Genomic DNA, 23418 nt, shown 5'->3' with positions numbered 1-23418 from the left:
CAAGGAGATCTATCTGCGGCGTTCCCCTACTTGCCATGCCAAGCGTGCATGCTCCACCCTCCAGTGCTTAAATTCTGCTGTATTTTCCACCTCGTCTGAGGTTTCACCAGTAGATACTCATCTGCATTTGTTTAAGTGGCACTCACCCTCTGTGCACACAGGCTGCTCCTCTCAGAGGTGACATTTGAGCTATCAGCCCTCTACCTGCCCCTAACTCTAGCTGAGACCCCGGGAACTAAGAGGGGATGCTGTCCCTGGCTGATGTCAGTGTTAGTTCACATCCCTGCAGAGGAGACGGGGGCAGGCCTAGGGGAGAAGCTGAGAGTGTGACCGGCTCACGCCCATGACTTACTGAAGAGAGCTGGGGGTGGGGGGTGGGCATGAGGGCCTGGGGCGACGGGGTGGCAGCGGATGGGGCCCACACTTATCACCAAACCCTGCAGCACAGTCATGGAGAAGCTGGGCGTCGCCGGGCTGTGCCTCGAGGGGTCCCTAACTCTTTCACCAGCTCTCCTGATCTAAATGAGAGCACTCCATTAACAACAAAAAAAATACTATTTTTAATTTTTATGTCTGCTTTGCCTTATTCCAGAAAGATTTGAGGCAGCTCACAAAAATACACTTGGCATAAAAGGTTAAAACACACACACACACACATACACACACACACACACAAAGTAAATGAGGAAATCATGGCGGAAATCAGCCCGGGTGGAACAATCAGGCAGACGCTTGTGTGGTACTGATGTCTGCCGCAGGCAGGCCGGGCGGGCGAGGTGTGGAGTACCTGGCCTGCTGCAAGTGTGTCAGGCACCTCCCCCTGTGACGGTGACCGGGGGCATCTAGAGCGGAGACAGGGATGCTAGAACCCCCTACAACCCTGCCCAGCCAATCGCTCACCCCCCACTCCCTACAGTGCCCTCACTGAGGTCCACAGACGGCAGAGCCCACTGCCCCGGGGAAGCCTGATGGGCTGGTGCTGAGGCCGATGGGGGAGGGCACTGTCTGATAGAGGAGGAAAAGCCCAGCGGCATCCTCCCTGTGAACCAGAGGCTGGCTTCCCCACTCTTCAAGGCAGGCCGACTCAGACCTGCTGTCTAGGCCAGAGCAGGGTTGGGAGAAGGAGGCTTGGGAGGAGAAGGCTTGGGCCAGGCCCATTTCCTTGTAGGGTCTTCCTCATCTCTGAGGGCTCCTGCCCCTGTCAGTTCACCTGGCATTAGCACCTCACACTCCCGGCACAGACCTGGCAGGTGGGGCCCTTTCTCCCTGGAGTAGGGACACAGGTTGGGCAGCCCGATGGAGTCGGTGCGTGCAGCTGTCACACCTGCTTCCCTCCAGCCTCTCACCCCTCACCCTGCTGCACGGTGACCGAGGCACACCAGAGGCAGGATTCAGCTACGAAGACCTGGCGCTGAACCCAAACACCCTTGAGGAGAAAATGTTCCTGAGCATCCTGGTAGGAACAGGCCATGACTCCTGCTGTGTTGCCATTTAGTAAACCAGTGGAACTGCTAGGTACGTGTTGACCATCAGCTGGTCATAAATGTTCCTTGTAACTTTACAGGAACAAATAACATTCTGAGAAACTGAGACATGCACAAGGGAAATCAGAGTCAGAAAAACTGAATCCTGCTTCCCACAGTTACAGGCAGGCCACGGGCTCAGGTAGGTCAGGGGTCCTCTCAGACCCTCAGACTCATCTACTAGGAAAAACAGCCTGGTCTGACACAGAGGAAAATGCAGGTGCTCTGAGCCCCAGAAGGCTGTCATGGGGACACTATATGGCTGTGATGCCTGCGAGGCCCTGGAAACATGGGTCACTTACAAGCTCGGAGAAGCCGCGGACCACCTGCCGCCGCTTCAGGTTGGTCTCTCCATCCAGATTGGCGGTCTCGATGTGGCATAGCCCGTCGGGGTCACTGGAGGACAGCAGCAGAATGTCCGCAGGGAAGATTTCATTGCAGCGAAGACGCACAAAGTCTCCCACGTGGATTTCTTTCCAGAATCGGTTCACGTATTTCTTTTCTTCCCTAGAAAACAGACTCTGATTAACAAAACTCACGAGACATTGGTCATGGCTGGATCTGGGTGATGGGCACGTGGGGCTCATATGGCAATTCTTTCTACTTTTGCATAGGCTGAAAATTTTGATAATAAACAGGTGTTTTAAAAAGAATATTTGGCCGGGTGTGGTGGCTCATGCCTATAATCCCAGCATTTTGAGAGACCGAGGTGGGCAGATTATGAGGTCAGGAGTTTGAGACCAGCCTGACCAACATGGTGAAACTCTGTCTCTACTAAAAATACAGAAATTAGCCGGGTGCAGTGGTGTGTGCCTGTAATCCCAGCTACTTGGGAGGCTGAGGCAGGAGAATCACTTGAACCTGGGAGGCAGAGGTTGCAGTGAGCCGAAATCACACTACTGCACTTCAGCCTGGGCTACAGAGTGATATTCCGTCTCGAAAAAAAAAGAATATTCATACCACTGAAGCCCACTCAAAGTAAAAGAAGAAAAGAATATTCATAAAGGCCACATATTGTATGACTCCATTGACATGAAATATACAGAACAAGCAAATGCATAGAGACAGAAAGTGGATTTGCAGCTGCCAAGGGCTGGGGGAAAAGGGAGTACCAGTCACAGCTTAACGGCAAGAGGCTTCTTTCTAGGAAGATATGAATATTCTGGAATTAGTGACAGTTGCACAACACTGAATGCACTTGAATTTTTCACTCTAAAATGGTTAAAATGACCACTCCTAGGTCTACACTCAGAAGAGCTGAAAGCAGTGACTGGAACAGGTATAGCAAGCCAATATTCACAGCAGCATCACTCAGAATTGCTAGGAGGTGGGATAATCCATGTATCCATGAACAGGTGAAAAATAAACAAAATGGAGTATTACCCAGTCATGAAGAGAAATGCTATAATACTGAAGACATTGTGCCAAGTAAAATGAGCCATTCACAAAAGGACAACTCTTGCCGGTTCCACTTAATATGAGGTGCCCAGTGGGGGAAAATTCAGAGACAGAAAGTGGATTAGGCGCCATCAGTGGCTGAGAGAGGCAGAATGGAGAGTTATCATTTTATAGACACAGAGCTGCTGTTTGGGGTGATAGAAAAGTTTTGGAAATACATAGTAGTGATGACTGTACCACACTGTAAGTATCACTAATGTCCCTGAATGGTACACTTAAAAATAGTTAAAATGGCAGATTTTATGTGCATTTTATAATTTAAAAAATGTAAAATGGTTCAAATATTAAATATTATATTTTGCATGTTCCATCATAATAAAAAAAATTAAAACACATTAAGCCATGGGAAATGGGACTTAAAGTGCAGCAGGTAAGAGAGACACTTGGCAGTTGGAAGGCCCCCTTACCTCCCAGGGACACATTCCAAGCCACCTGCTTAGAACAACGCCCAATACAGTCAGCCTGCAGAACCTACGAGTCACTATCAACAGATATTTAGATTAAAACATAATTTTTAGATTTCTTCTTTAATTCTTTTTCCTGGAATAACAGGCTAACTAATGTCACAAAGGTCATTTGTAAGAGTTCCTTGAAGGTGGTTTTGGCCATTCTTAAATAAGTGGAGGAACATAAATTTATCTGAACAAGATACGTTACACCAGAAAATCTCACCGAGAAATCCTCTGGGTTGCCGGGTGCCATGGCTCACACCTGTAATTCCAGCAGTTTGGGAAGCTGAGGCAGCAGGATTGCTTGAGGCTGGGAGTTTTAGACCAGCCTAGACAACATAGTGAGACCCCCATCTCTACAAAAAAATTTAAAAAAAAATTAGCTGGGCATGGTGGCATGAGCCTGTAGTCCCAGCTACTTGACAGGCTGAGGCAGGAGCCTCACTTAAGCCCAGGATATCAGTACCACTGCACTCCAGCCTGGGTGACAGAGTGAGGCCCTATCTCAAAAACAAAGAAACAGAAAACCTATCCTCTGGGTGATACTGTAAAAGAGTAAAAAGCACTAAAACACATTTCATGTTAACCATAACCATCTTACTAATCCTCCTATCCTACACCCCCCATAAAACTACTCTCACCCAAGTTCCAAGAGAGCAAGGAGTTTGGTTTGTATCTGGAGGTGGACTGTGTGGGCCACATCTATCAGCTGCCTGAGCATTGGATGAGAAGTATGGAGAGTTTGCAGAGCTAGGAAGCCACACGCCAATTTTCTCACTTCTATTTTATTCCCCTGTGTGGATTTGAGGGACCCCCTGGCAAAGTTCAAGAGGCTCCTAAGAAACCATCCGCTGCCCTAGATGCTGAAGAGAGGAGTATCCCCTGTCATTTTAAGCCTCTATTTTTTTTTAAATCCTCTAATTCAAGATCCACCAAACCAGTTATGTACAAAGCATAGCTCTGGGGCACTACGGTGGGAACAAAGATACATTAGATAATGCGGTTCAGACCTCGAAAACAAATGCAAGGCAAGCTATCACCACTAGAGAGCGCCCTTTGGGGGCTGTGGAGTCAAGCCCCTGAAAGTGGTCCCAAAGTTGTTCTTCCTGGGCTTACCGAAGCATTCCTCAGTGCTGCTTCTCCCGCTGTGACAAGCTCGGTCACCTGCAGGCCATGTGGTCCCAGCATGGTCAGTCCAGGGTACCATGGGGTCCTCTGGCCATGCAGAGGCTCATTCCTCATGCCCCAGCCCGAGGTCTGAGAGGAGGCATGGCAGTGGCCCCCAACCCCGGGCCGTCCAGCTTGCGACGGCCAGTTGGACCCCTTCCGAGCACAGACAGGAAGCTTTGATGACTGAGACACTGACATATCTAGCCGTGTGCCTACTTCCTTTTCCAAAGGTCAAGCCTTGACTTCATGTCATTACAAGCTTTTTTGTCCTTCCTTTTCATGAGCGTCTGCTGGGCTCCTACAGAGGACATGAAGCCATTAGAAAGGGCCTGTCCCTTTGGAAGAATGTTTCCCAACGCTCAGTCACAGTTTGCTTACACAGGAAGGCAGCCTATGCCCGAGCATCGGCGGGGCAGGCTTTGTTGCGATGGGGTCCCCAGGAGACACGGCAGTCCTGGGCCTCACCCTGGGCGGAGGAGGAGAGACACCGCAAGGCACTGTCTCTGTTCAGTTTATGTTAACTACATTCCATGTATAACCCTCATCCAAAATAAAGTCGGTTTCCATCTGCTTTGTAATCATAGAACAATAGCTTGCCTGCCCCATCCAGGAGGCTTTTAAAATAGAAACTTCAGGGGAGGCATCTGGGCTCTGAAGGAGATTCCCCTCTGAGGACCCTCCACACATGGAGAGACGGGGGTGCCACGTGGAGACCTCAGGTCACTGTCCTGGTTTGTGGGGGCGTAGGAAGGGGTTCCTCACGGGCTGCAGAAAGGACGCTGGCTTCTAAGAAAAAAGGCCCTGGCCAGGTGCGGTGGCTCATGCCTGTAATCCCAGCACTTTGGGAGGCCAAGGTGGGTGGATCACAAGGTCAGGAGTTCAAGACCAGCCTGAGCAACATGATGAAACCCTGTCTCACTAAAAATATAAAAATTAGCCAGGTGTGCTGGCATGTGTCTGTAATCCCAGCTATTCAGGAGGCTGAGGCAGGAGAATCGCTTGAACCCGGGAGGTGGAGGCTGCAGTGAGCCGAGATCGTGCCACTGCACTCCAGCCTGGGTGACAGAGCGAGACCCCATGTCAAAAAAGAAAAAGAAAAGGCCCTGCAGTCCATGGGAATCCCTACCAGGGACAGACCCTGGAAGACTCAGATTCAGGAACCCCTTATGAAGGAACAGTGGGACAGGCCCCTCCTTACTGCAGCAGACCAAAAAGGCAAGAGATGCCTCAGGGGTCCAAATCCTGCAACCACTCCAGCTGGAGCACCCGGCAAGGAGCCTGGGCCCACATCAACCCTGCCATGTCACCATTGGCTGCATTTCCCTGATTTTTATTCTTCTTATGATATAGATATATATATAGAGAGAGATAAGTGTTTGTATACATATCTATATCATAGATATATACCTTATGATATAGACAGATATAGATATGTGTTTGTATTTATGTACAAATCCCCTTTCCATGGGGGGATATCTTATTTTATTTTTTCCAGCCTTTCCTAATGTCCCCTGAACTGTGTCCCCCCAGAGACTATTTGGAGAGAGAGGCTCTAAAGAGGATTCCAGTTAGAATGAGGCCATAAGGCTAGGCCCAAATGCAATGTGGCTGGGGTCCTTACAAGAGAAAGAGGCAGCAGAGGCGTGCGCACACAGCCGTTAGGACAGGGAGAACATGGCAAGGGGAGGGGCCTCAGGAGGACTCATCCTGCCCACACCTCGGTGTCCGACTTCTGGGCTCCAGAACTGCGAGGTGATACATTCCTGCTGTTGAAGTCACCCCACCTGTGGTCCATTGCTATGGCAGCCTGAGCTGACGAATACACTTAATAACGTCCATTCTCGTGACACTGGCTGGAAGGAGCAGCTCACAGGCTGTAGTGACAGGAACCGAGGGGCAGGCAGAAGCAGTGAGTGGCAGGAGGGGCATCTCACCCTGCAATTTATCCTCATGCACAGGTTCTGCATACCCCCAAGACAGAAATCAAGCCCACTGGCACAACATTCTAACATCAGCCGCTCAACCACGCCCTTCTTGAGGCTTTTATCAGCGCGGACCTCTAGAGACAGGAAGAACAGCTGGCTGGGGAAGTCTGCCTGTGCTACTGAAGAGGACATCGGGGAGTGGGTGTCCGGGTCTCTGCCCTGGTGGCTGAAATGGGGGCACCACCCACCTTGCCCAGGGGCAGGGTCTGCTTGGAGAAGGGACAGAGTCCAACAGTGACCAACTTTGAGTTCAAGAAGCTGGTGGGGCTGTGCGGGGTGGGCTCTCCGGAGGTGTCTCCAGCTTTGAAGACAGGCAGATGGAGACAGAAATATTTGGGGGTCTTAAGCACAGAGGTGACAGTAGCCCCCATTGTGGATGTCATCACTGAGAGCACCAGGGAGAAGTATGGGGTGAAGGAGAGCTGAGAGCTGAGCACAGGCCACACAGGCAAGGTCATGCCCAGGCAGGGAAGCTGGCGGAGTGGCCGGGGGCAGAGGGGCACCATGCCAGCACACGGCATCGGGGTGGGCCAGGGCTGACCACACAGGGCCCGGGGGACACAGGGTTCCTGGGTGCCTGCCACCCCCGCCGGCAGCCACAGGTCTGCCTCCACACCTCGGCCTTCACCTCCCACGGCCGAGTGAACACGGCTGGAAGGGCATCTCGAATGTGTGCCCATCACCACCGCAGTTTTACTCCATTTTTGGAGACAGTAACTTCCAGTGGCACATCCATGAAGGTAGACAGTCCTCTTGCGCATCACTCAAGCACATTTCATGCCCAGCTCTAGCGAGACCATGTAGTCTTTTGAACGACAGAACTGTTCTTCAGAAGTGGACCTCCCCTACAAAGGCCATGGATGACTAAGAGCTTCGGACAGGTCTTTAGGCCACACCAGCAGGAGCTCTAGATGCTAAATTCCTCTCAGCATTGAGACATCATTATCATCTTTTTTTTTTTTTTTTTTTTTTTTTTTTGAGGCGGAGTCTCGCTCCATCCCTCAGGCTGGAGTGCAGTGGCGGGATCTCGGCTCACTGCAAGCTCCGCCTCCTGGGTTCACGCCATTCTCTTGCCTCAGCCTCCCGAGTAGCTGGGACTACAGGCGCCTGCCACCATGCCTGGCTAGTTTTTTTTTTGTATTTTTAGTAGAGACGGGGTTTCACCGTGTTAGCCAGGATGGTCTCGATCTCCTGACCTCATGATCCGCCCAGCTTGGCCTCCCAAAGTGCTGGGATTTCAGGTGTGAGCCACAGTGCCTGGCCCATTATCATCTTAATTGTAATAACAACATTTAAAAATCAGCAAAGCTGTGCTGGATATTCTATTACGACCCAGGCCTGCACAGAACATTTCACAGTCTCTATCTCAGTGAACCCTCTCGCGATCCTGACAGTATGTTCCCACTTATAGACGTGGAAACCAAACACGTAGAGACTGACCTCCCCAAAGTCACACAAACCTGGGTGACTCCAGGGTCTAGGAAGCCTTAGAGAGATTTGGTTTTGAAAGCACATCTGATCTGGTAGCCTAAAGGAGGAATATCTCATGAAGACTGTAAAGTGCTAAGCAAAAAAGTTCTTCCATTTTTCCCTTTAAAATTATGCAGTGCAGAGACTAATGTGGTCTGAGATAAAATATCACTAAGCTTGAGAAACGGTGGAGGCCGGGCGTGGTGACTCACATCTGTAATCCCAGCACTTTGGGAGGCTGAAGTAGGAGGATCATTTGAACCCAGGAGTTCAAGACCAGCCTGGGCAACATAGTGAGACCCCATCTCTCAAAAAAATACAAGAATGAGCCAGGTGTGCTGGCGCACCTTGGTCCGAGCTACTCAGAAAGCTGAGGTGGGAGAATGACCTGAGACTGGGAAAGTTGAGGTGGCAGTAAGTCCTGATCGCGCCACAGCACTCCAGCCTGGATGACAGGGCAGGACTCCTTCTTAAAAAAAAAAGAAGAAAGAAAAAGAAAAAGATAAGAAAAAAGTGGGAGGAAAGGCAGACAGTTCCAGATTTGTGCCAGTGTTTGACGAAGACATGGAGTAACACAGTTCAGTCCATTTGCCAAAACCACTTCCAACGTGCAAACAACCGGAGGGGGCTTGTCCAAGATCAGGAGTCACCAAACTGTGTTTTTTTTGCTACAAACTGGGAAGTGACCCCTACACCGGCCTGCATAGATGAGGGATGAGCTCCTCCCTCACTGGTACCACCTGCAGTTGGGACCATCTGAGCTGTGGCCACAGAAGGACACTGCCCTCCCCCGGGCTCACCTTGGGGACTTCCCTCTGGGCTAAACAAGCCACTGAGAGAGTTCCCGCTAGGGCAGGGTAGCTGTTTATTCCCCTGGCTTCAGGTTGATTTGGTGGCTTTGAGAGGTGCTCCGAACATGGGCAGGGGACACCTGACACTTGAGGGGCCCCAGCCTGGCCACCTGACAGGTTCCTTCTGCACAAAGCCGCCATACCCTTCCTCACAAAATCCCTCCTGCAGGAAACATGTAGGAGCAGCACTAAATAGCTGGCTTTGGAATGATCAATAATTAACGACAGTGCTTCACATCTGGCCACTACTTTCATTTAGGGTCACAAAGCCACGGTGCACACACAGTCTCAAGTGCGTTGATGACTCATCCCCAGTAAGACAGGGCACCAGTGACTCTGAGTGCCCGAGTTCCTGATCTGCAAAACGGGGGTCTGTAGGATCGCTATAGTCTCCTCCAGCAGACACTGACCCATTTCCCCGTAGCCCTCTGCTCCTGTCCCACCCGCTTCATGCTCTTCTGGCTGTCACCAGACTGTCAACAGTGACTGTTCAATTAAGTGAGAGGCCATGGCCACTATTTTGACTTCACATCTCCTGTTTTCTTTTTGAGCATGGTTTTTCCTCACTATTATTGTTGAAGTGAGTGTTTGATTTTGACTAATACAATCAGAAATAGTACAAATGAGCAGCGCGTTGTATCTTATATTTGATTTGTGGTTTGGAATTAAAACAAGAGCTGTTATTTTGATTTTTTTATTAGAAAGATGGTAAGATTGCTCACAGGATTTCCATGAAATGGAGAACACAGACGGTACTGCTTGAGGTGTGGTGGTATATAAAATATGTTTATGTGTTTGGTATCATTCTGTATTATTTCATTGGAAGAGAACAATTAATCCCTACAAAGAGAAAGCTCCAATTAAACCTGTGTTACATTTGACTAAACCTAGAAAAATCTGGATGCTTTGTGCCTTATAGATGAAACAGGTAATGTGTTATTTTGCGGGGCTGTTTGTTTTTGAGACAGGGTCTTGATCTGTCATTCAGGCTGCAGTACAGGGCTGTGATGATAGCTCACTGCAGCCTCCAACTCCCAGGGCTGAAGGGATCCTCCCTCCTCAGCCTACCAAGTAGCTGGGATGACAGGTGTGCACCACCACACCCAGCTAATTTGTTTTTTATTTTTTGTAGAGACGGGGTTTCACCATGTTGCCCAGATTGGTCTCAAACTCCTGGGCTCAAATATCCACCTGACTCAGCCTCCCAAAGTGCTGGGATTACAAGAGTGAGCCCCCATGCCTGGCAAGAATACATTTTTTAAGAAAAAAGAAGACATGTTAATGAATCTAACATGCAGACCAACTAGATTGAGGCCTCCCAAGTGAGGTCAGCCTGGGGGACTCCTTTGGCCAACTAACAGGAGAAGTGCGTAACACTTTAAACAAACAGAGCAAATGTGAAACCAGGACACAGTGAGGCGAGCCCTAAATGGGAGGATCACCACAAGAGATCCAAGAATCTTGTGGAATAATCATTAGTGCCAAGGCCGATGCCTTGGGAATAAGAAAACCCTTCTTGGAATTTATTTTTCATATGGTGGACAAATAAAGAAGTGTGTGTGTGTGTGTGTGTGTGTGTGTGTGTCAGAGACAGAGACAGAAAATAATTTTACATCACTTAAAAAAGACCAAACAAGACTCTAAAATTATCGCAGATTTAATATACACTCATTATATACATCAGGCAGAGAAGTAGAAAGCCCAGAATGCCAGCAACAAGGATTTCTCCGCCGTCAGCGCTGTTGAGATTTGGGGCCGGATATCCTTGATGGTGGACAGCTCTGGGCTCTACACTCTGCTGAGCACCATCCCCAGCCTCCCACTATAGATGCCAGTAGGGCTCCCTCCCCACAAGTTGTTACAACCTAAAACAGCTCCAAACATTGTCAAATGCCTCCTGGGGGTGCAAAATCGCTCCCAGTTGAGAAATGCCGCTTTAAAACACCAGGACAAACATTCTGGAAAATGGATTATTAAGTAAATGTTTACAGAACCAACGTATTTTTAAAATCACGAAGGTGAGAACTCAGCACTGTAACAGCAATGGCAAAATCCGCAGTGGGAACGTGAGCCAAGTATGTTGCATAACGCCCAGAATGTGTCTTCCTTCCACCATAAACTGAAACATCTGCTCCTTCAGTGAGACGTGCTAATGGATTCTGAATCTAATACTAAAAGTGAGAGGCAGTGAGAAATGATAGTTGGAGTGCTTTTTCTGGAGTGAATCTTCTGATACCGAAATTGCCAAAAATACGGTAGTGTAGACTAGATGCACAAAATGTATTTTCTGAACTACTTTCTATTCTGTATGTGTCCTCGAGGTGATGTGAGCTCTAAGAAATGTCCCAGATGTGTGGAAGCACATGTGTGCATGGAGCAGATTGCTCAAATGAGTCAAGCTGAATGGAAAATACTGGTCGCTCTGTGGTAAGTCAGAAAGGGCTGAACGTTGTCCCAGCGGAACTCACCCCCAGAAGGCAGGGCCTCTGGCCTCTTTTTAGAATGAAGAAAGGATGCAGAGTCTCTCAGCCCAGAGAAAGTGACACACCATGCTATGCTCACATCACATAATTACTTACTACAATGCAACACTGAACACCCCGATTAAATCTATTTTCCCCAGGAAACACTAGTTTGCGAAAGCAAAATGATGCCTCAAAACAATATCACTTACAAACCTCTTAGTAAGTTTTAACATGAAACGTTTTTTCTGACAAATCATTTCTACTGTGGTCTTTTCTGCATATAGTGGTACATTCTCAAAGTATCTTAGTAGACCTCAAGACATCTCAATAATACTGCCCACTAGTAATGGATGTAAAACACTCTGGGGCACTTCTAGAGTTTTCAAGGTAATTTCTTATGCATTAATTCATTCATTGGTATGACAATCCCAGGAAACAGGCAGGAGTTGTGCGCTCCTTATTCCTACGGAGAAGTTTTGCATTGTAAATATTTTTTCCTAAGAGGCTGTAACAATTCACATTCCTCCATCAGTATCTAAGAGTCTCCAGGCCCTTTTTTCTGCAAAACCAGCTGCTTTCTTTTGTCTTTTTAAAACCTCCCTGCAAGTGTGTTTTTTTTTGTTTGTTTGTTTGTTTTTTTAAGACAAGGTCTTGCTCTGTCGCCCAGGGTGGAGTGCAGTGGCATGATCTCGACTCACTGCAACCTCCGGCTTCTGGGTTCAGCAATTCTCCTGCCTCAGCCTCCCCAGTAGCTGGGATTACAAGCGTGCGCCACCACACCTGGCTAGGGCAGGACATCTACTATTCTTTTAATGTGCATCTGCCTGCCGCCCAGACCACTTGGCAGCCTCCTCTGTGAATTAACTCTGCTTGTTTCCCCTTCAGTCTTTCTTTTTTTCTTCTTCTTCTGATTTATTTAGTTAGAGACAGGGTTTCACTCTGCTGTCTGTGCTGGAGTGCAGTGGCACAATCTAGCTTACTACAGTGGCACAATCACAGCTCACTGCAGCCTCGACCTCCTGGGCTCAAGCAGTCTTCCCACCTTGGCCTCTGGAGTAGCTGGGAGTAGCTAACATGCACCACCCGCCCAACAGTTTTTTAACTTGGTTGTAGAGACGGAGTCTTGCTATGTTGCCCAGGGTGGTCTCAAACTCCTGGGCTCCAGCAATTTCTCCCGCCTCAGTCTCCCAAAGCACCGTGATTACAGGTGTGAGCCACCGTGCCTGGCCTCCCTCATTTTTTCTATTGTATTCTTTCCTCTCTTCTTAACCACAAAACCTGTGAGAGCATTCATATTGAAAATATTAACCCCTTTTCTGTCTTTGGCCTTGCAAATATTTTTCTCTAAGAGCCATGGTTTGTCAGTTTTAAAATTTCTAGTTGTGGCATAATTTTGTTATATAATCCTTTCAGATTTTTATATAGGTAAATATACCTGACTTCTCCAGGCCTGGCTAAGACTGTCACCTATGTCCCTGTATTATACATGTTGTTTCCAAGTATTGCTTGTTTGATTTTTGTGGGAGGAGTGCAGAGTATTTTTTTTTTTTAAAAAAAAACATTTAAATGGTCAAACCAACTGATGTTCATTTTCCTCTGTTACGACCTGAGCATCCAATGCTGCTTCTTCCAGACAGCCAATTGTGTCAATATTGCTAACTAGTTCTTTTCCCACTGAACCTACATACCCACTCTGTTATAGATAATATCATTTGATTTGGGCTTATTAGGTTCCAGTAATCTACCTGTCCTCTCTCATGTCAACCCCATATGGCATGATAGTACAGTATGTTGGATCAGTGCCACCATCAGCTTCAGCGCTGAGAGGAGTCTTCATCCAAAGGTACCTGCTCAGGGTGGAGTCCAGAGACAGGGCCCTGGGCCAGCACACTGGGGAGGTCCTGCTCTGCTCTCTGCAAAGACAGTGGCCACCAGCCCTCCCCTTGCCCCAGCCAGTCTGAGGTCCCATAGCCACCAGAAGGGCTCAGGTGGGATGTCCCAAAGCCTCAACAAACACCCATGCAGGTCATTTGTCATAGAAAAGGGGGCCAACCCCAGACCCATGTGGATGACAGATGTTGCATGTATTTAAATGACCCTGCAAATGCTCCCGGGGGTTAGATGGCCTACTGCAGCCTCTGTGTGGATGTCCAACCCCAACCCCCCAAGCACTGGCCTGGGGAGGGTGAGGCCCGTGTTTAGAATTCAGATCTTAGAGCACGAAGCGCACACTGCACCAGGCACCTCCAGAGTGTTAATTCACCTCCAGGAGACTTGTTTGGAGTTTCATTTTGTTGCTTTGGGGTCCATCTCCCCTGCCAGGGCAGGGCTTTCATTGCTGAGACCATCTTTACCTGCACAACTTCACCTGCGGCCCCAGTTCCAATATCTGGTACAAAAAGTTGCTCCTTTTCAATCTTTTTTTTTTTTTTTTTTTTTTTGAGATAGAGTTTTGCTCTTGTTGCCCAGGCTGGAGTGCAGTGGCGCGATCTTGGCTCACCACAACCTCCACCACCCAGGTTCAAGCGATTCTCCTGCGTCAGCCTCCCAAGTAGTTGGGACTACAGGCATGAGCCACCAGGTCCAGCTAATTTTTGTATTCTTAGTAGAGACAGGGTTTCCCCATGTTGGTCAGGCTGGTCTCCAACTCCCAACCTCAGGTGATCCACCCACCTCGGCCTCCCAAAGTGCTGGGATTACAGGCATGAGCCACTGCACCCGGGCTCAATCTTATTTTTAAGACTGTCTTGGCTATTTGGAGGCATCATAAACATTAAGGCCATTTTATTCAATTCCAAGAGAAGCCTCCAAATAGAAATGCATGCGGCTCTTAGGAGAATGGGCACTGCAATCATACCCGCTCTTCCCGTCCCACCCAGGGCCCTGGGAGATGCTGCAGTGCCTCATGCACACTTACACCCTTTAAAAAGATAGCGCCACTTTCTTCATGAAGGTCCTAAGCCTCTTGTTAAGTTTCTTTCTGAGTACTGTGCAGTTTTTGTTCCTATTTTTGTAGACCACCTTCCCCACTTCCCCTTCTAAGTGCTCATTGTGCTCCCTGAGTGATTGTAAGTAGTTCTCTGTAAGTGGCCACAGGTCTTCCCCAGCAGCTCCACTTCGCTGGGTGTGAGTTCTGTTTGTCCAAACCCTCTTCCGCTCCCTGGCTGCCAGGACCCTGCAGATGAATGGTTACTATTTTGGTTAGCATAGCACGCTTGGGTCAGCTTTCTAAAGTGATGGCAGACCCCTTTCTTAGAAAAGGTGAAGTGGCCTCCCAAGAGTTGTAGGCACATAACTTCTCCCAAATCTCCCTCAGGAGCAAGGGAAAATCAGCCTGGGGAACCAGGGCATCCAGTCGCCTTTGCATGCACAATTGATCTCCTTTCCACTGGAGGCCCCCAAACCTCTGCAAGCCCAAGTTTCCTCCAAGATGCTCTGCTCTGTGGGACTCACCCCAGGGTTCTCCGACGCCGCACCAGTGCTGTCTAGGGACCCAGGGAACCCAAGTCCTGCCCCAGATGCCCAGGGATACAGCAGCTACCTCATTCAGGATGTGTATGGGAGGGAGAGAAGAGTTTTGTCCAGGACATCACTTCCCCAGAGCCCCCAGATTCCTCTAAATCAGAATTCTGAAGGTGAAAAGGCTTCACTGATTATAAGGTTCCTCTCTCTCATTTTTCATTATGAGGGGATTAAAAGCCAGACAGGCAGATTGATTTTCTCACTCATGTGAGGGTGGCAGCCTGGGTCAAAGCCCTCAGATGTGCCTTTCCCTGAGGCTTCTCTTGCAACAACTTACTGGAAGCACTCACCCTCTGATCAGTCCCTTACTAACATCACCCTGCCCAGAGGCTGGCTTCTCCTACCACGCAGAATTAAAAATCACAAAAGCAACCTCTTTAATAAATAAACAAATAAATATAAGAAGCAAAAAAAAAATCTCCGGAAATATCTCCAAAAAAAATCACAATATTTCTCCATAACGTATTTACTGCAAATATCCCTAAATTGTAATGGGCTACAGAGTATGATCAGTAAAGTACCTTAAGCATACAAACACCACCTCGTCTTGGAAGACCCAGCCCTGGGAATAGAAGGGACTTTAACATATGGATCAAAATATACTATGGAGACATGATTTCCCTGGGCACAGTGTACAGTGACCTAAGACACCTTTGTGAATCCCGGCTTGGAAGCCAATGTCAATTTTCCCAGTCAAGCATCAACAGCAGCAGTGCCCTCGCGAAACTGACTTTACCCGGTAATATTCTGGGAATGGATAACAAGGCTGAAATGCAGAACTAACTACAAACTGAATTTTCCTCCTTGGGTAAAATACGGTGAGAAGGGCCATGCTGATGGTCACCTTCTCTGGAGGCCACACACGTGGATTCCACAAAGGCCATTGCAGAGTCATCGTCACCAGTCAGTCTTGGCAGTGTCCCTAGGAGGTGTGTCATTCCCATTATCAGGATGAAGATACTGAGGATAGAGGGGGTTGAGTCAACGCCCAAAGACTCACAGCTGGAAGTCAGAACAGCAGCTCTAAGGAAGGCCCAAAACTCAACTGGCTCATGCCTCCCAATTTTAGAGTATTTGGGAGACAGGAAGTGCTGAGAAACAGGCATTGCTAAATCACGTGGTTCTCTCCTATCTTTAGGAAAAAAAAATTTTTTTTTCTTTCGGAAAATTGTGTAGGTTACAGCTGGCTATATCCCAGGTATCTTATGTGACCATGCAAACATACAATAAGCAGCGCCCCCTTCTGAGGGACTGCATCAGCCAGGGCATCCCCACCTTCTCAGCACGAATCACGGCCACACAGCCCAGCCCACCCGGGGCCTGGGGGCCACCCAGGACACCACCGTCCATGTGACTATGACACAGGCCCACGGAGGGAAGGCCTGCACTAACTTGGCACCTCCAGTCCGATGTTTAACATCTAATGAATGGCGACCTTGGGCTTTCCCTGTCACCTGCTGAGAAGAGAGAGTGACAGCCTCTTCCCTACACTCTGCCCAATGATTTGAGATTGAATACCTTTCCTATTGTAAATAGGAGCAAGAACTATTTTAACATTTTTGGATTTCTGATGAGGGGAATAACAACCTAATGCCACAGAATGAGCTCTGATTTTGGTTTAGTCATGTGTTATGATCGTTATGCTTACTAGTATGAGTACTTGCTTTCCCAAAGTGTGCCAGACAGGTACTAGCACTAAGACATCTGTCCAGAAGTATTTCTTTAGATATCATTTTATTCCTTCACTCTGCAGTCCTGTGTAATAATACACACTGGGAAAATTTTGACATGTGCTATAGTGTGGATGTTTGTCCCCTCCAGACCTCTGCTGAAGACCGATCCCCAGCGTTAGAGGTGGGGCCTCATGGGAGGTGTTTGGGTCGTGGGGGTGGATCCCACATGGATAGATGACTGCCCTGGGGGTGTAGGGGATGTGCGTGAGTTCTGGCTCTATTAGTTCCTGTGAGAGCCGATTGTTAAAAAGAGCCTGGCACCTCCCTCCTCAACCCTGTGATTCTGCTCCCCTCTCCCTTCCCCTATGAGTGGAAGCAGCTTGAGGCTCTCACCAGATGCAGATGCTGGTGCCATGATTCCTGTACAGCCTGCAGAACCATGAGCCAAATAAATCTCTTTTGTTTGTAAATTATCCAGCCTCAAATATTCCTTTATAGCAACACAAAACGAACAGGGACAAGATGTGAAGACAGTTTGTTTCAGGGCTAGGCGTGGTGGTTCACATCTGTAATCCCAGGTGGGAGGAGTTCAAGACTAGCCTGAGCTCTACAAAAAAGAAACAAAATTAGCCAGGTGTGGTGGTGTACCCCTGTGGTCCCAGCTACTTGGGAGGCTAAGGCAGGAGGATTGCTTCAGCCCAGAAGGTTGAGGCTGCAGTGAGCCACAATAGCACCACTGCACTTCAGCCTGAACAAAAGAGCGAGACCCTGTCTCAAAAAAAAAATAGTTTGTTTCAGAGCTTATAAATATAAGTGCGGCATTGGCCTCTTTAATGCACACTGCCATGGTCTAATTATGGCCTGTGTGCATGCATGCAGCAATGCCCGAGCAGCTGGAGTTGGAAAAGAAGCCTCCGTTCATGCTCAAACATGGTGCTCATGAGTCATCAGGGAGCTGCTAGCCCACCTCACAACGTGGCTTCTTCCCACCCACACTGGGGGACCTTCTCCCATAGTCATGGACCCTCCACAGGTGAGGCAGACATTGTCAGAGCCACATGTGTCCTGGGCAGGTGCTACCTGCCTGGAACCTGCCGGATATCCCTCTGGGATGGGTCAACTAGGCCACAGGACAATGTGACACTTGACAGAAGGTGGTGACAGCAGTAATTTGAGCTGGCCTTGTAGAGGCCTTCCTCCTTCTGTAGCTTTGGAGATGTTTAAAAAATTTAAATTTTAATTGCCAAATAATAATTGTATATAGCATGAGGCACAATGTCATGTTTTGATACATGTATACACTGTGGTATGGTTAAATTAAACCATTAACATCTCACATACCGATCTTTTTTTCTGATGAGAACATTTAAAATCTACTTGTTAGCAGTTTTGAAATACACATTGCTATTAACTATGGTCACTGTGCTGTACAACAGATTCTAAAACGACTCCTCCTGTCTAAGGGAAACTTTGTATCCTTTGATCAAAATCCCCCCAAGTCCCCTCCAACCTCTGGTAACCCCCATTCTACTCTCTGCTTCTATGAGTTCGACATTTTTAGGTTCCACGCGTACGTGAGATCATGCAGTATTTGTCTTTCTGTGGCTGGCTTATTTCACTGAACATAATGTTCTCCAGGTTCATCTGTGCTGTTGCAAGTTGTAGTAAGTTGGAAATGTAATTTTTTCAGAAAAGAATTCACAAAGTACATGTCTTTGTGAATAAGGACTCCTCAGTGGCATGAGGACAGGCTAGCCCCTCAGAGAGAGTCCCCTAAGGCCAGTGCCATGGTGGCTGCCCTGGCCCCTGCCCCCACCCCACCCTTTCAGAGGTTCTGTGCTCCCTTGAACTCAATTCTTCCTGACTTTCTGCCACACTTTTCCATTTTGTGCTAGGTTTTCTCTTTGAAATTACAGACTCTCTACATATGGAGACATGACACGCTCTGGGGTCCAGGTGCCAGTGCTGCAGCTCTGGAGCGGGGTCAGTGGGTCCTTGGGCCCCTCCTGGGGGGACAGCCATCCAAGAAGGGCAGCCCAGCTCCACAGCACGCAGATCCTTCCCTGTCACCAAGGTCAGAGCTGGGACTCCTCTGGCTGGCACTCTTTTGGGGCAGACAGATCACCAGGAGACTGCCGCCCTGAAGGGTGAGGGTGGGGAGAGAGACCTTCAGCCCTGCCTTTACCCTCTACGTGCCAGCACAGCCGTGCTACCCGATCTCACCCTAGGCTGGCTCCTCGTCTATGTCATATCCTCCAGGGACATCTACAGGGATTAAACTGAAAGTGTGTTACCCACAGAGCACAATAAGAAGTTGTCCAAGAAGAGAGTTATATGTAAGACTTCTGTGTTGTTATAGACTTCATTTTAAGCTTCTTAAAAATATAACCCTTGCAAAATTCGTCAGGGTCACAAATCTGGAATCCGGCCTAGTTAACTGGAAGAGGGAGGGAGGCCCCGGGTTGCTTTCAGCCGGCTTCTCTCATCACTGGAGTTAAGGAGCTCCTCAGCTTCACTGACATAGGCAGTCTCAGCAATGAGAGCCCTACCCTGGCAGGGGAGATGGACTCCAAAGCAACAATATCAAAACTCCAAACAAGTCTCCTGGAGGCGAATCAACACTCTGGAGGCGCCTGGTGCAGTGTGCGCTTCATGCTGTAGGGTCTGAATTCTACATACAGGCCGCACCCTCCCCAAGCCAGTGCTGGGAGGCTTGGGGGAAACCAGTGCCTGTCCAGCCTTCCCTCTCTGCCCCAGGCAGTCTGAGGTCCCATAGCCACCAGGAGGGCTCAGGCGGGAATCCCAAAGCCTCAACAGACACCCACGCAAGTCCATTTGTCATAGAAAAGGGGGCCGAAGCCCAGACTCACCTGGGTGACAGATGTTGTGTAATTAAATGACCCTGCAAACGCTCCCAGGGGCTTAGCCTACCACAGCCTCTACGTGGATGTCCAACCAAATGGCCAGGGCGGCGCAAGGCAGCAAAGATTCAACTCCACAGAGAAGGCACGCTCTTTTCCCGCGGGCACTGTGCCGGACTCCCATCTGGTGAAACAGCGCCCAGGTGTCCACGGCTGAGTGAACCAGGCAATTCTCAGACACTGAGAGGGAGAACAAACTGCAGACCGTGGGACACAACCGATTCTGTGATTCTGTCGGAGCTGCCTGACAGCTGTGCCCGTGTCCCTTCGCTCCTCCTCAGGAGGGCACCGTGCGCCGCCCGCACCCACCAGCCCGGTACAGGGATCCCACTCGGAGGCCCCCGACTGGCTTGAGTGGTTTGCTCTGTGTCCCCTGTAGAAGAAACAAACTCCCCCGTCCTCATGTAACGGAGGCTCTGTGACTTTAAAAAAACAAACCATAAGGTGCCTGTTTGGCCGACCTTCCTTTCTCTGTGCCTTTCCTTCCTCTCCCCATGCCTGCTTGCCCGCAGTTATTTTGGTACAGGGGCATCACTAGTCATCGATAACTTCACATCCTAACTCGGGGGCTGTCTGAAAGGTTACGGAACTTGTTTTTCTTTCAAAGAACAATGATCCTTCGGTCACGCAGACTTCCCTGACGGTGTCTGGTTTGACTGGCCCAGGAAGGTGAGCAGCTTTCCTCCTGGGCTCTCCCCTCTCGCATCCCTGCCTTCCTCGTAAAAAATCCCAGTTATGTCCAAACGCAGGTCGGATTTGGGAGCTCGTCTCTCCCGCCCTCACATTTTTTGCTCCTGAGCGCTGATGTGTCGGGTGCTCAAATGTAGCTTTTGGGAATTTACAGCCTCTAAAGGCTGACACTACAAACTCAGGGCTGGGCAACCCGGCCCAGGCACCCTAAACTCAGAGATGAACCAAAATGGTGTTCAGCAAAATTCTTCACTAAGAATAAAAACAAAACAGACAAAAAAACAAAGTTAAACTAAATAACATTCATTGGCATGTTCCACAAAGAAATAAAATTCAAGACAGGCATGGAAATGCACGCCTGTGGTCCCAGCTACTCGGGAGGCTGAGGTGGGAGGATTGCTTGAGCCCAGGAGGTCGCGGCTGCAGTGAGCTGTGATCACGTCACTGCACCCCAGCCTGAGTGACAGAGCAGGATCCTGTCTGAAAATAAATAAACAGAAGTAAAATTCAACAAACCCGAAGTACATATAGCTTCAGGGCATCACTGTGAGGGAATCCAGTCCAAACACATCAATTTATAATGAAGTATTTATAAACTGGTACATTTATAAATTAGGTAGAAGTTCTGGAATACAATGTATCTCTTCCTGGCCAACAACAACAAACCCAGAAAACCCAACAGAGTGGAAACAATTCTTCACTAATAGGAACTATTGATGGATACCTCTAACTCCTCCTCAGTCTCAGGAATTCTAAAGAAGGAGGAAAAGCGACAAAGAACCTTGTCATTAGACACCAAACTCGCCTGGGGGCCAGGGCGAGGCAGGCAAGGCGCTCACATCAAGTGCAAAACGCAAGGGTGCACGCAACAGCTCAGGGATCAGGATGAACACTATTTTAATGCAATATCTTTTACAAAACAAAATGAATGAACAAATATCCCTGAGGAAGAAACATTGACATTTAAAATAAAGACAGAATCGGCATTGCTGAGTTTTCTTTAGCTACAGGTTCCCATAGGGCTTCAGTGAGTTTTCTATGTCCTGGACAGATAAGCTGCTTCCCTTGCTCTCCTTGGCCCACCCCACACCAACTGAACACCCCAAGAACCATTTCCTTCCTTCTCTGATACCCGCCTGTCCCCTGCTCCTGCCTCCCCAGGGGACACAGCATGGAGTTCTACCTCCCAAGCACCTCTCCTCTCCTGCCTGAGTTCTCACCTGCCCTCCCCTTGTGACCCAGCGGTTGCAGCTGGGAGCTGACCGCGCTCCTTCACTCCACGCATGCCTGCTGGGCGCTGCTGCTCCCTGGCACTGTTCCACCGTGCACCTTCCCACAAGAAGCTACATTCTGACACGGCAATTTCAAATGGGGCAAATGAAGAGTGAGTTTACGGAGGTACAAGCACCAGGAGGAAACACGAACACTTGAAGATGTTCATGCAAACTCAGCTTAGCTTTGTGTAGAAAGGTCTGTTCAGCAGACCACTCTGGGGACCCCGAGGCTTCCCACCTACCCTAATTTCAAAAGCTGGTGCTCACAGTAACTACTTTAACCATGTCTTTCTGACTTCATTTCATCTATTATTTTTTGGTTTAACTTTATTACCAATATTACAACAACATCAGGAACCGAGTTCCCACAGAAGTCAGGCCTGTCTCTGTCACATCTTCCTGGTATTTGATGAACCCGCTGTACCAGATGCTGACGCTGCTCCTGGCTCACTGTCATGGGGTTTGGTAAGTCTGCTCCAGATGAAGGGAAAGTATGTTTTCCTTTTACGAAACTAAAAGAGAGAGACCTTTGGGGTGACAGCCTCTCCTCAGCAGAGGAGAGCAGTTGGGTGCACAAAGGGTGTCCCAAGGCTGGTTGTGGGGTCTATGCCCCCATGTGTATTAACCCACAGGCTGTCCTGTGCGTGCTGGAATTTGAGGACATGTGCTCCAAATGCCCAAGGCCACTCAGCCAGCATCTCCTCGAGGTCCAGGGAGAGCTGATGCAGGTGTCCAGGGGCCCTTTCACTGCACTTGGGCTCGGGGCATGAGGTAGACCAGCAGAGAAGAGGAGCAAGGGGTGGGAGCCAGACCCCCAGGGTTACGCTGCACCAGCACTTTAGAGTTCACAGCCAATCACGGTTCTGAGCCTCAGCATCCCCATCTGCAATGTGGGGTAACAGTGGCAGTGCCTGTGTGGCAGGTGGTAGTCACGGGGACTGTGTTAAAGGTGCATGCAGCGCTTAGCATCCCGCGTCAGGCAGAGCACTGAGAATGAGGGTGCATGAGAGTCCTGGGGGCAGGTGCGACGCTCATTCCTGGTCAGCTCTTGGGCAGCCAGTGGCCACTACGCTGAGACTTCAATTTGTTAAGCATGTTACAGTGGTTCAATCCGGTGTGGGACAGCTTCGCTTCAGGAAAAACACACTTTCCAGCTTTCTCAAGCCCCCTGATGCTGATGTGTCTCTGACTTGCCCGGCCTGCTCTGGCTTTGCTCGGCATTGCTGGGCAGGAATGGCACCACAGTCCACCTGCTGGAAGGCCGCCGTGCCAGTCTCTGAACCCCGATGGATGTATCTGACAGCATACAAAAGCCCCGTGTCCCTAAACCTCCCCAGTTACTGACTCGTTACATGGATAAAGGATACAGGTGGTGAACAGCTGGCCACCTGCACCCTACAGAAGGCTCCACACCTCCCTGTGTTCCGGAGCCAAGGATCTCATCAACTCCTTTATGTTAATGCGGAGAACACGAGATCTGCAGGACAAGGGCATGTGGCCTACTTGGGTTCAGCACCAAATACAAAGCCATCTTTGTTCTCCCAAGAGCCTTTTAAAATAATTTTCCTGTGTTGACTCAGTAAAATGTTGCTTTTGGGCCAAAACTCTATTTGGGAACTCTCCGTCTGGATGCTTTTCTTCTTAGAACAGAACAGAAATTGGGCAGAGTGCACCGTGGAAACACGTGCGTGTGCCTGCGCCGCAGCACAGACTGAGCTGTTCTTAACATCTGAATCTCAGCACGAGGCTGTGGCACCCAGCTTCAGTCCTTGCAAACCTCGACGACCATGTTCCTCAGCACCTCCCACCGCAGGCTTTTTGTTGATAAACGTCCAGCAGCTTCTCTGAGGCCCGTGAGCCTCCCTGTTGTAGGCTGGGGCTACCCAGACCTTGCGTGCTGTGTTCCGACCAGTAGGCCCATGAACTCGCTTCCTGGGGCTGCTGTAACAGGTCACCACAAACCTAGT

The 23418-nt window shown here is 49.1% G+C and overlaps 1 protein-coding gene across 3 annotated transcripts in view; it reads right to left on the bottom strand.

Moving 5' to 3' along the window:
- ATP10A (ATPase phospholipid transporting 10A (putative)) overlaps positions 1-23418 on the bottom strand; it is a 181557-nt gene that overhangs the window by 95200 nt on the left and 62939 nt on the right. For all 3 annotated transcript variants that reach the window (XM_054531354.2, XM_024232734.3, XM_054531355.2), the window contains one exon: positions 1826-2030. In XM_054531354.2, coding sequence (XP_054387329.1) covers positions 1826-2030 — 205 coding nt within the window. The remainder of the gene's footprint in view (positions 1-1825; positions 2031-23418) is intronic.

This window comes from Pongo abelii, chromosome 16 (assembly GCF_028885655.2).
Source record: "Pongo abelii isolate AG06213 chromosome 16, NHGRI_mPonAbe1-v2.0_pri, whole genome shotgun sequence".
In the NCBI taxonomy this organism is placed as follows: Eukaryota; Metazoa; Chordata; class Mammalia; order Primates; family Hominidae; genus Pongo; species Pongo abelii.
This window is presented reverse-complemented; position numbering and strand designations above follow the sequence as displayed.